This window comes from Cyprinodon variegatus, unplaced genomic scaffold (assembly GCF_000732505.1).
Source record: "Cyprinodon variegatus isolate N-32 unplaced genomic scaffold, C_variegatus-1.0 Scaffold61, whole genome shotgun sequence".
NCBI lineage: Eukaryota > Metazoa > Chordata > Actinopteri > Cyprinodontiformes > Cyprinodontidae > Cyprinodon > Cyprinodon variegatus.
This window is the reverse complement of record NW_015150514.1, coordinates 44721-56714: the sequence shown is the minus strand read 5'-3', so window position 1 is coordinate 56714 and position 11994 is coordinate 44721. Positions and strand designations below refer to the sequence as shown.

General features: G+C 36.8%; 2 protein-coding genes across 2 annotated transcripts; both read right to left on the bottom strand.

The window, feature by feature from the left end:
• Positions 1–5581: 5581 nt before the first annotated feature.
• LOC107082763 (leukotriene B4 receptor 1-like) lies at positions 5582–7302 on the bottom strand. The gene has a single exon (XM_015371599.1). It carries the CDS (start codon positions 7244–7246, stop codon positions 6185–6187), a length of 1062 nt encoding a protein of 353 aa, XP_015227085.1. The 5' UTR covers positions 7247–7302; the 3' UTR covers positions 5582–6184.
• A 1099-nt stretch (positions 7303–8401) lies between these two features.
• On the bottom strand, positions 8402–10034 carry LOC107082766 (leukotriene B4 receptor 1-like). Its single transcript, XM_015371604.1, has one exon. The coding sequence runs from the start codon at positions 9926–9928 to the stop codon at positions 8927–8929; it is 1002 nt and encodes a 333-aa protein (XP_015227090.1). The 5' UTR covers positions 9929–10034; the 3' UTR covers positions 8402–8926.
• Positions 10035–11994: the final 1960 nt, after the last annotated feature.

The window sequence follows — 11994 nt, the reverse complement described above, 5'->3', positions numbered from 1 at the left end:
CCTAGTATAATTATCTCTATGTACTAAACAATAGTACATGCACTCAAAACATGTTTATTATTATTTTTTTTTAATTTATTATTTTTTTTACAGTGTCCTGTCTGGCAATGTGGCATTAAGAATAATTTTCTTGATGCCATAAAGAGAGCCCAACAGATTTTGCTTTCACAAGTGGAACAGTACAGCTATCACCATGTTGTTCTGCTTGATTTATGCATATAAATAGCTTTATTATAATTCATGCAGGACGTATTACAGATTATATGGACACTGCAATGTAAGTAGAACAGGAAAGGAGACGCAAAAAGAAAGGAGAAAAGATGAAAGAAAGAGGAGATAAAAGGGAGATAACGATAAAACATCTTGAGTCTGCTGAAGTATAAGTAGTACTATTTAATCTGTATACTGTGGTAGCTGAAGATCAGCTACCATGTTTAAAAAATGCATCAATTATGTGTGTCATGGAGGTCATGATCCAATGCAATTCTGAAAGCACAGGCTGCTTTAATTATGGCTTTGTCCGCATCAGTTGGTCTTGTATTTGTCATCCTACTCTTGACATATTGTCAAACTGACAATATTCCATGAAAACATAGAAGTTTAAGATATATTGTTCTTTGTCTATCCACTTTTTAAAAGATATAAGTTTTCTTTGTATTTCAATTACTGAAATAGTAGAATTTATCAATGATATTGGCATTGAATTAAAATGCACCTGTGCTTTAAGCCGTCGGGACTGTTTAGAGTCTAACACATCAAGTCTAATTAGGGCTGTCCCCATGAAACTTTTCCTTTTTTCAGGTATTGCAGCTTTGAGTATTAACAGATCAGGATAAATCATACATAATTTTATGAATTACTTTGTAGTGTTGGATTATGAAAAAAAGACAGATATTACTCAAACAGAGAGCATAAGTCAATGACAATATGTATGAGAATAACTGACCCATTTCTTATCAACCCACATAAACTTAAAACAGAAGCAAATAGAAATGGTGTATTTCTGTCAGCATCCTTATATCGGAGACCTTAGATGCAGGTCGATATATTATAATATTTGTTTTTTGGCTGATATATCAGACAATTTCAGAAATATAAGCATTAGTTTGAGAAATCCCTAAATCTATTATTAGATCTTATATACATCTGTTGATTTTTTTTTATTTTTGCAACATATTTTTTTTTAAAGTTAAAGAGCGACAAGCGTGTTTGTTATCAGTCATGCTTAATGTCTTGATTTACAAAGGACCATCTCTGTTAAGTGCTCTTTATGGTTAAAACAACAAATAAAACAAGGTTCAAAAAGGTGAAAACATCTGCTAGGACCCCCGATAGAACTCAGCAGCAAAGAGTAACATCTTGAAGGTCACATAGTCCCTAAAAGCCAATACAGGTCTTTCTCAAAATATAAGCATATTGTGAAAAAGTTGATTATTTTCCATAATGTCATGATAAAACTTGAACATTCATATATTTTAGATTCATTGCACAGTCTAAAAATCTACTTTTTCTTCTTAAAACATAATAATTTGGGTTCAGGCTTCAGTTAGAACCTGCCACAAGATCCAGAGTATGGAAGTTGCTTTGCTTTTTTTCTGTGCTGCTATGTTGTTGAAACCAGAAAGATCAAAACGGGCTTTGCATGATTTCGGTCCCTCTCTTTGATCAATGGAAGGGTGCTAACATTAGCCCCCCTTGGTTTCATCATACCAGTTTCTCTTTCACCAATTTGCCTTGGTAAAAAAACCCACAACAAATGGCTAATGTTGCTAAAGCTACATCCCAATGAACGTGTATACACACAAGTCAAATTCTAAATCGTACCCCGTGAGAAAAAATAAGGAGCGTGAAAAATGGAACTGGCGCTGGGTCTTAAGTGCCCCCTTAATATGGACATGTTTGGTTGGTTGTTTATCTGATCCAAAGTCAGATCAAATCACAGCATTATTGCCAACTCTGTGTGGTGCTGGGCAAACTGGTGCTGGATCTGTACTTCACATTTTGTAGAAAAATGATAACCCTTGAAACTGTTATGTGGAATTTGATTGGTCCTATTACAGGCTGCATATAAGCTGGGCTGGAAAAGAAGCACTATCAACAAGCCGCAGGCAAGTGTAACAAAGTGAACCACTTTGTTTAGCTGCACCACCATAATATGACTATGACTCGTTAGAAAAAGCAGCCTAAAAAATTTACTTTCAATTAGAGCCAGACTTGCAACCCGGGCCGGTAAGCCTACCTCATTCATTACCCCCACAGAGTACCAGGCCATTTTCAGAACTGCACAGGGACTGCTGGAAGCAATATAACCTATGCTAGAATTGAGGTAAAACCTGAATACTGACCCAACCCAGAATTGGGTGATTTTAAGTTACAGCTGTTCACTAATATCACACTGCAGGAAATGTAATAGATGTTTACTTAAACAAGAATCTGTAGGATCACCATGAAGAACTGAGAGCAGATGGTTATTTATCTGAGCTAAAAAAAACACCCAAAGCATTTAAAGCAGCTAAACATAGTAAAATATCCTTTAGATTTAAAAAAGTTTGGTTTCATAAACTGATTTTTGGTTTCATAAACTTCTTAAACATGTAAAACATCTAATGGGGCCAGTAAGTCTTCAGTTCTATATGTTTAAAAGTGCTGTATCAAGAAATTGACCAAAGCAATTGATCACTAATGAACCATTAATAAATTAACTCCTTTGTTTCTAAACAATATGTGTTACATGTAACATTATGTTCAAAATAAAGAACACAGTTTTATAAAACAAAATGTGTCCAACATGTCCAATATAATATATTAACAATATTAATAACTGAATTATTAATACTAATCACAGGACATAAGATGAGCCTCTAAGAATGGTTGAGGATGATGTTCTATATAATTTTTTCCACTCTTGAAAAGAGTAGAAATATAATATAACATCAGGGTTGTTTCAGCTGTTTTTTTTTTTTTTTTTGTCGAATCATTAAAAATTATTACATGTTTAAGGTTTAGTAAATACTAATACTACTAGAAAATGCGACTCATATCTATATATTACTGATATTTGCACCAACACATTTAATTGGACCTTCATGACCCCCACCCCTTCATCCACTCACAAACCCAGTTTTCTCTGGTGCTGCTACTGGATCTACATTTTTTTTCTTCTTAAAGTGATTAAACATGAATTTAAAGGCACTATCAGACGATTGCACACAATATCAGGTTGTATCTCCTTTAATAAATCTTTTGTAGTCTGCAATGGCTTTTTTTAAAATCATGTCTTTATTTTTAATTACCTTTATTTTGCAATTATGTTTCTTCTGTTTTCATAGTGTAATTCAGGTAAAGGATTTTGAATTGTCTTTGTACCGAAACGTTCCTTGCCTAAATAAAATAGGTGAATAAAAAAAAAAAAAATCTTTCATAAATGGAAAAAAACATTCAGATATCTAAATTTGGAGTTTCTGGAGTATTTGGAAGTTTTATCCCTTTTTTGTAGAAGATTAACATTAAACATAATCCCTAAACAAATAATTGGCTCAAGCTTACAGGTCCTTTCTATCTTTCTGGAGTTTTCTATGGCTCCCCTCTGGCCCTGTGCCCAAAATGTCTTGTTGTGTTTCTGCTGACACTCCCTTCTCTTCTCACATTTTCTCAGTTTTTTTTCCCTTCACTCATTTTAATCCCTAGTCTCAGAGGTGATTTCTTGTGTCTCCTTCTAAGTGTGATGACTCGCTATTTCTAGCTGAACCAGTCTGATTACCAGACGGAGAAAAAGGGAAGCTTTCCAGCTTGAAGCCCATGTTAGATGACATTTACCTTCATGGAGTCACAAAGTGAGCAAGATTATTTGTCAAAAAAGGGAAAGAAGTATAGACAATTATAGTATTTTCTTTGATCAGTGCATTTAACAGAAATAATAAGTATAAATTCCTTTTTATACATTCTGCCCCAGCTATGAAAGGAACCAAAAAAAATTAATGTTATAATGTTTGATTATTATATATACCTATAAATTCTGTATAGATACATAAAGCAGAATTCTTTAAAGGGTTCAAAGGTAACCGCATAAAGAAGCATTTTGGAACATATCTAGTAACTACATAACTATTTAGATTTCAGACTATGTTTACAGTACATGTTGCTTCCGTATTTAACAAGAAAATTCCTAGCATGTCTCTGTTGGCATCTTTGTTGTTGTGTGATCTCACTTTGGTCACACCCCTTGCCTTGCTGTGTTTTTCCGCTGTCAGAGTCAAAAATCACCAATAATCAGTGATTGTAATTGGATCAGTGTATTTAGCCTTCAATTCATTAGAATTAAGAAAACCTATGAGAAATTTTAATAGGCATTGATGAAGTGGCACATTGATAAAGTCGGACACTGGAAGGGAAATATATATTTTACTGGTTAAAGCTCTTGACTTCACAGTGGAGTGATTGTATCCAATGGTTGATTACAACAAGGAGGGTTTGGCTGTGTGTAATGATAGGGGTGGAGTTTGAATGAATTTCTGGTAGATAAATAATGTATTAACACTTTTATTTTAGTCAAATCCTTTATTGTAGCTAATTCTGCAGGATCCTGCCCTACTGTGCAGGGTATTTTAATAGAGCTTAGATATACTTTTTCTATTTTCCTGCTGGATAAATAAAAAAAGAAAACATCTTTATTGTAACCTGAACCTGAGAAGAACTAGGAATGCTTGTTCCATAGGTTTCAATGAACTTTTAGGGGTGTATAGAGTTAAAGAGGGGCTTCATAAAGAGGTTTCAATCCATTCAGAGATTTCAAGGTTAAGCTTTTTCAAAATTGAAAAGGGATTTTTTTCTATATTTACTGGATTCAAGATTTATTGCAATCAAAGACATTTTGACACACAGTTTTACTGTCTCTGGTAAACCTGCACAGAAGGAGTGAAATTGTTTTAAATAATGTTCCAAAAGGAGCATATTGTTTGTCAGAAATTTGTTAAAATGATAACTTTTAATTTATAACTTAGCCAAATATAAGGGCAACTCAAAAAGGAAATGTTAAACACTTGTATGTCCTCAAGAGTTACTGCTGCCATCTACAGGTCTATTCATTTATTGTGAAAAAGAGGAACGGACTACAGAGAAACAGACTGTTTTTTGTATTCATGACAACAAATAGACCAAAGTACTTTGTCAGGTAAACAAGTAATTTTAAATACCTAAAACGATTTTGTTCAAAGCGCATTTTTCGCTGTCCGAGGTTCATTTTCTGGGTTATAAAATACAGACCAACTATAGGACACAATTCCTCTTTTTTGCATGTCAACAAAGGAAACATGCACTTTTCATTTGGCAATCTTTCAGTGTGGGGAAGTTGAAAGCATGACTGTGTTGTGGGATACATGGCCAAATATTTGCTTTTTTGTCATAAGTTTAAAAAGAAAATCACTCATGAAAGCAATTTAACATGAAACAAGAGCAATCAATTAGATATCTTCGAATATATCCTGAATCATGCTATCAGAAGGTAACAGATATTAAAATAGTCCACTGATCACATTTTTATCAAGTCATCTTCCTGAAGACATGTAGGAGAGGAAGAGTGCATAACATGAGAAGTGGAAAACCTAGCTGTGAGAGAGGAAATTTTATTATATTTTTTTTAACAAATAAAAGCTAAAGCATAAAGTGAGCAATTCCCATTGTGACACAAGATGCTTACACTGATAGGTTGCAGTTACCGACCTTACTCATTTCAGTGCAGTTCAAACATGAAGTTATTTTGTATCAATGGCAACCACAGGATTAACAAACAAAAGTACCACTTTTAGTCAATGTTGTTTCTCAGAAGTTAAGTAGCAGTTTTTTTTTCTTTTTCCAGTAACATGAAATGAAACAATTACAAACACCTCATTTGAAAAACAAGGCTTTATTAAAAATTGTTTTGACTAACATAAATGTAACGCTCATAATAGTAAAAAGCATTTTACAAGGGATAAAGAGTATATGATACATAAAGATTCATAAATAAATTAACAGAAAAAAATGTAAAATGCACATGATAAGAGATAGCAGACATCATATATATCAGTTTTGTTCTGAAGCAGTTGAGGTTTCATTTAGAACAGATTTCTTTCAGTAAAATAGTGCATTACAAACAGCAACACACAGACATATATAACACTTTTCAGTGTGAGAGGACATCTCAATTTCAATACATATCCATTTGATCTTTTGATTTAGTCTCACACTGAGAGCTTGTGGTCTGATTGCTTTGTCTCCTGGATACAAAGGACACCTCTCTGGTCCCCTCACCCGGGGAGGTGCTGGAGATGTGGCGGAAGAGCTTCTGGATGCCAGTATCACGCAGCGACTCCCTGAAGGAGCGGGCCGCAAACATGTAGAGGACAGGATTAATGCTGCTGCTGATGAAGACCATGGCTCCTGCTATGAAAGTCATGGTTTGTCGAACACTTTCCAGGTTCTCTGCTGTTTTCATGGATGAGCCTTCAATGGCCAGGATGATGATGGAGATGATGTTTCCTATTTGATGTGGTGTCCAACAAATGGCAAATCCAACTACCACGCTTGCAATCAGGACAGTGGACTTTCGTTTGGACCTAAAGGTCATCTGAGTGATGCGGCTGCACAAGCACCCATAACAGACCAGGAGGATTGTGAATGGCAGCAGGTAGCCCACCACCGTCTCCAGCAGCAGACACACTAGCTCCTGAGTGTCAGAAGTATACTCACGATACAGGCAGTGTGCCGTACCTTCGTGCTCCTCAAGAATCTGAGTAGGAATGATGGGTATGCTGAAAAGGAACGCAGCCAACCAAAGAGCAAGCAGGACTTTATTCAGCGCTTTTTTCCTTTTCCAAACTGCAGAAGTAAATGGATAACGTACAGCGACGAAACGTTCCACACTCATGAGCGTGATGAGGAAAACGCTGCTGTACATGCAGGCAGTGATCATAAACACCATGGCTTTGCAGCATGTCAGTCCAAAGACCCAGGACTTAGCCAGGGAGTAGATCCAGAGAGGGAGGGTAATGAGGACCACTAAATCTGCAGCAGCTAGGTGCAAGATGAGAACCACCGTGTGCGAGCGCTGCTTCACATGCCTCAGGATGGTCCAGATCACAAGCAAATTGCCCGGAGCGCCAACCAAAAAGGACAGACCCAGGATCAAACACGCCACCACTATTCCACCATCGAATTCCTCTGGGGCCATTTCTTCCGAAAACAAAATATGTTGATGTGAGTCGTTCATCCTCCCAGCGTATATGTGCTGACTGTGGTGTCTGGTTGGGGAAAAAAAGCTAAGTTTTCACTTCCCTTTTATTTAAAGACTGCAAAGGAACAAGGTTTCCTGACATGGCTTTTTTTTAGACATGCATCTTCTGTTCATTCTTTGCTTCTGGCCATAAATGAGCTTTAAAGATAAAGAATTTACATGAAATCACACTTTTAAAAGAAATTGCTCAATGCTTTCTAAAAAATTTTTTAGCTTAACCTAAATGAATGGAATAAAGACAAAAGTCTTAAAGCTACTGACAAGGTTTTTCAGGAAATTCAGTGAAACTCACTTTAGATATATAGTACTAGCATAAAATATTTCAGATATAAAATATTTGCTCTTTTACTTAGTTGTCATACAGATTTATCAGATCATTACAGACATTTTAAAAGCAGATTAAGACTAAATACAAAGCATCAATTTTCAAAGTTTAGTTATTAATGTCTTTTAAGAGAAAAAAACAATAGAAAACTTAGCTTGTCATAAAAAAGTCATTGTTGCTCCCCTCTATGTGGTGCATTCAGTTATTCTTCACTGCTGGTCACATCAATCTGGACCAAATTTGGCTCATTATTAGAAACAGAAAGGTCAGAATTATTTCCAGAGCAATTCAAAATCTGGTTTTCATACGTACTTTAGAAAGGCCTTTTAAAACTTTCAGATGTTTTTTCAGTCACTCAGCAATGGTGGTGCAGGTTAATCTAAAATAAATTAAAGCAACCTCAAATAACCACACTATTACACTGTTTACCTCTATGATGCTCTTTTTCTTGGAACAAAATGCCCTTTGAAGGGTCACCCCTATTTCATAGCTACTTTGAGTATTTACAGATGATGGCTTTCACTGACTTGCTTAAATCCAAAAGCATAAAAAATTTGTTTTATAATGCATTCTGTCCAGGGGAGTGGCGGCCTAGTGGTGCTTGCAGTCTGGGTCCCTGAGCAAGATGCAGAGGTACATTTCTCCAATATGAGATCCATTAAGTTAAAGTTATTAAGTTATTATTAAACTAAAAAAAAAAACTCTTGCAGCATCTTCAGAATGATGTTAAATGCTGTCAACTGTGTTTTCCATTAGCAGCTGATCAGCTTAACTTTTGTGCTTCATTTGATGTCTTCACACACAACTACACAACTAGGATTCATGGTTGATGGTTTTTGATGATGTTTTATTCACTGCGCTTGTTAAAACCTTTTATTGTATGAAGTCCTACTTTGTGTAAAGTGCACATTGTGAAAGGCAAAAAATAGACACTTTTTGATTGAAATAAGAACCACATTGGAAAAACAGAATAAAAAAAGATACATTAAAGACATTTTCTATTTTCAAAATTGGAGACATATCTCTCAATATGCTACAAAAGTTATACAAATCTTTAAAAGGTCTTATACTAGTATATAAGAAAATACATGTAACAGAAAATGGTGTTAACTTTGGACATTTACCAAATTAAGCAACAACCTCAAGTTCTTGCCAGCATTTTCAACATTAGTGGTGAGTTTGGTTGATTCTGTATTAAAGCAAGAGCACAGCCATGTGGAAGTAAAGAGAATTACTGATTTCAAACATCTCAGTTCAAATTTGGTTTTAAAGGAGACAGTCATGTCTTTTAGCCCAGCTCTTCCAAAATGTCAGTATTTTTTCCTCATTTCTTAATGCAGAGAGGTAGACATTACCCCTTTCTCTGCTGACTCCTGGTTCCTTTGCTTTTGAACTGCGAGCTCCCTGAGTCTGTGTGAGTTTGATGCAAGTTCCTGAAACAGCTTAACCAGACGAGACTCTCCAAGACTGCCTCTGAATTTCCTGGCGAAGAAGGCGTATAATACAGGATTCACTGAGTTACTGATAAAAACCAGGGCTCCAGAGCTAAAGACTAAACTTTCTGGGACACATTCGGACTCTTGGTCAGACCTTAAAAGGCATACAACATCAATTATATTAATGACGTGGTAAGGCAACCAGCACAAGAAGAAAACAAGCACTATGGTGTGAATTAGTACTTTGGATTTCTGTTTTGACTTGAAATTCATTTTCTTGAGCTTCACAGTAACATGACAGTAACAGATGCTAAGCGTGATGAAAGGCAACACAAAGCCTAGTACAGTCTTCAGGCATAGGAGGATGATTTCTGTAGTGTTGCTTTTAAATTCCATGTGAAAGCACTGCTCATTGTTGTCACCGTCGTAAAAGGTCTGGGTTAAAACATCAGGCAATCCAAGGAGAAGTGCAAAAAGCCACAAAAATGCAATACATATATTCATAGTCTTTTCAGTCCTCCAGCGCATCATCAGAAAGGGATGACAGATGGCTAAATAGCGCTCCATGCTCATAAGGGTGATGAAGAAGATGCTGCTATACATACAGACAGTGATAACACACATCAAGACCTTGCAGATCACCAATCCAAACACAAAGGTGTTCACCAGGGAGTAGATCCACACCGGCAGGGTGATGAGGACCATGATGTCTGCCACAGCTAGGTGCAGGATGAGTACCACAGAGTGAAAGCGCTGCTTGACATGTTTCAGGATAGTCCAGATGACCAGCAGATTCCCTGGTACTCCGACCAGAAAGGAAAGACCCAGGAAAACACACGCCACTGTCAATCCAGTGTCCACTTTCTCAGGTGCCTCTGAAGGGGTCATCTTGTCCATGCCGAGGATATGTTGTTTGAGCGGTTGTCACAGTTCAACTGAAACTGTTGTGCAAGCAAGGCTGCACTTCCTTTCCTGAATATATTGATGCGATAGCAGATTTTGAATTGAGACACTGAAATAGGAATTCTCAGTTTTGTAATTATAGGGATGTAATTTATGTAGTTATTGTGTCCTGATTAAATTAAAGAAAGAAATGCAATAAAACAGAAAAAAAGAAATATATCGGAGAGAAAACATTTTCACACTGAAAGCAAAAACTGATGTTATTTGAGAATTAAAGAAAAGTTTTGAGATCATTTTTGTGTCAAAAAGTAGTAATTATGATAAACTGACATTTGGATGTAATTTGGAATGGTTTCCACGGGGGGAAAACTCAAAAATCTAATTTTACTCTCAAATAAGGCTTTTTTTGCAATAGGAGTGAAAACATTTTCTCTCAAAAACAGATTTTCCTTTCAACCCTTTTTTCTTCTCTCTCTCTCAAAACTTAAGTTAATGCTCCTGATTCAGGATTTCTCTTTCGATGTGAAAAATATGTCATAGGCAGGCTTGTGTTCCTATTGGCCAGTCTAAATGTAATGTATGTATGCAGTAAAGACAGAGAGCTATCTGCAACTGAACTGAACTACCTGATATCACCATTCAGCTGTCAAATCTGTTGAGACATGGCCAATGGGAACACAGGCCTGCCATTGATACCAGGGACATGCACAGATAGGCATTTCTGGGGTGCTCAAGTCCAGTCCTCAAGACCTACTATCCTGCAACTTTTTGGTGTAACCATTTTTAACACACCTGTTACGTCTGCAGTGGTAGCTGAATCAGATAAGTGGCTCGTTACCATGCCTCTGCTTTGCTTAATGAGGGGATTGAGCCTTGTGATTCAGGTGTGTTAGAGAAGAAATGCATCTATAAGTTACAGGATGGTAGCTCTTGAGGACTGGACTTGAGCACCCCTGCATTAGGTGGAGCTAGAGCACCTGCCCGTTTCCCCTCTGGAAAAGTGCCCTCCTGAAATAATTGTTTGTTTGTTTTTTGTCTTTGGCCCAAAATAGTATTTATGAATTTAAAAGCCTATCAAACCCAGTGTCTAGATTTTTGTAAGTTTGCCTCACGAGAACTTAAGCACCACCTCAATAGAGCCTTGCGCAGGTGAAGGGCCAAGTAACCTTTCAGGTAACTAAACAAGCGTATTGCAAATTAGATAAATTAGAGGTAGACTTGGCTTTATTAGCAGCATCGTTGAAAAGTAGATCGATAACATTAACGGTGACGATCAAACTGGTTCTTCACATAAAAACGGAACCGTCATCCTAACAACTAAATGCTGTGCTCTAATGATTGTTTTTTCTTTCCATAAGAAAGAGTCAGCACTGCACCTGCCATTAGTGGACTAGATACTACATTTTGTTAATTTTTTTTTTTTAAATAAGAGACATTCCAACACATGGGAAACTTCCTATTGCAGAATTTTAAGTGGATTATATTGTTGTAAATATACACTACTCAAAAAAATTAAAGGAACACTTTGTAATCAGAGTATAGCATCAAGTTAATTAAACTTCTGGGATATTGATTAGGTCAGGTAAGTAGCAGAGGGGGTTGTTAATCAGTTTCAGCTGCTTTGGTGTTAATGAAATTAACAACAGGTGCACTAGAGGGACAACAACGAGATGACAATCAAAACAGGAATGGTTTTACAGGTGGAGGCCACTGACATTTTTTCCCCCTCTTCATCTCTTCTGACTCTTTTTCACCAGTTTTGCATTTGGCTTGGGTCACTGTCACTACTGTTAGCATGAGGCGCTACCTGGACCCTACAGAGGTTGCACAGGCAGTCCAAGTCCTCCAGGATGGCACATCACTACGTGCCATTGCCAGAAGGTTTGCTGTGTCTCCCAGAACAATATCAAGAGCATGGAGGAGATTCCAGGAGACAGGCAGTTACTCCAGGAGAGTTGGACAGGGTCGTAGAAGGTCTACAACCCATCAGCAGGACCGGTATCTGCTCCTTTGTGCAAGGAGGAGCAGGAGGAGCACTGCCAGAGCCCTACAAAATGACC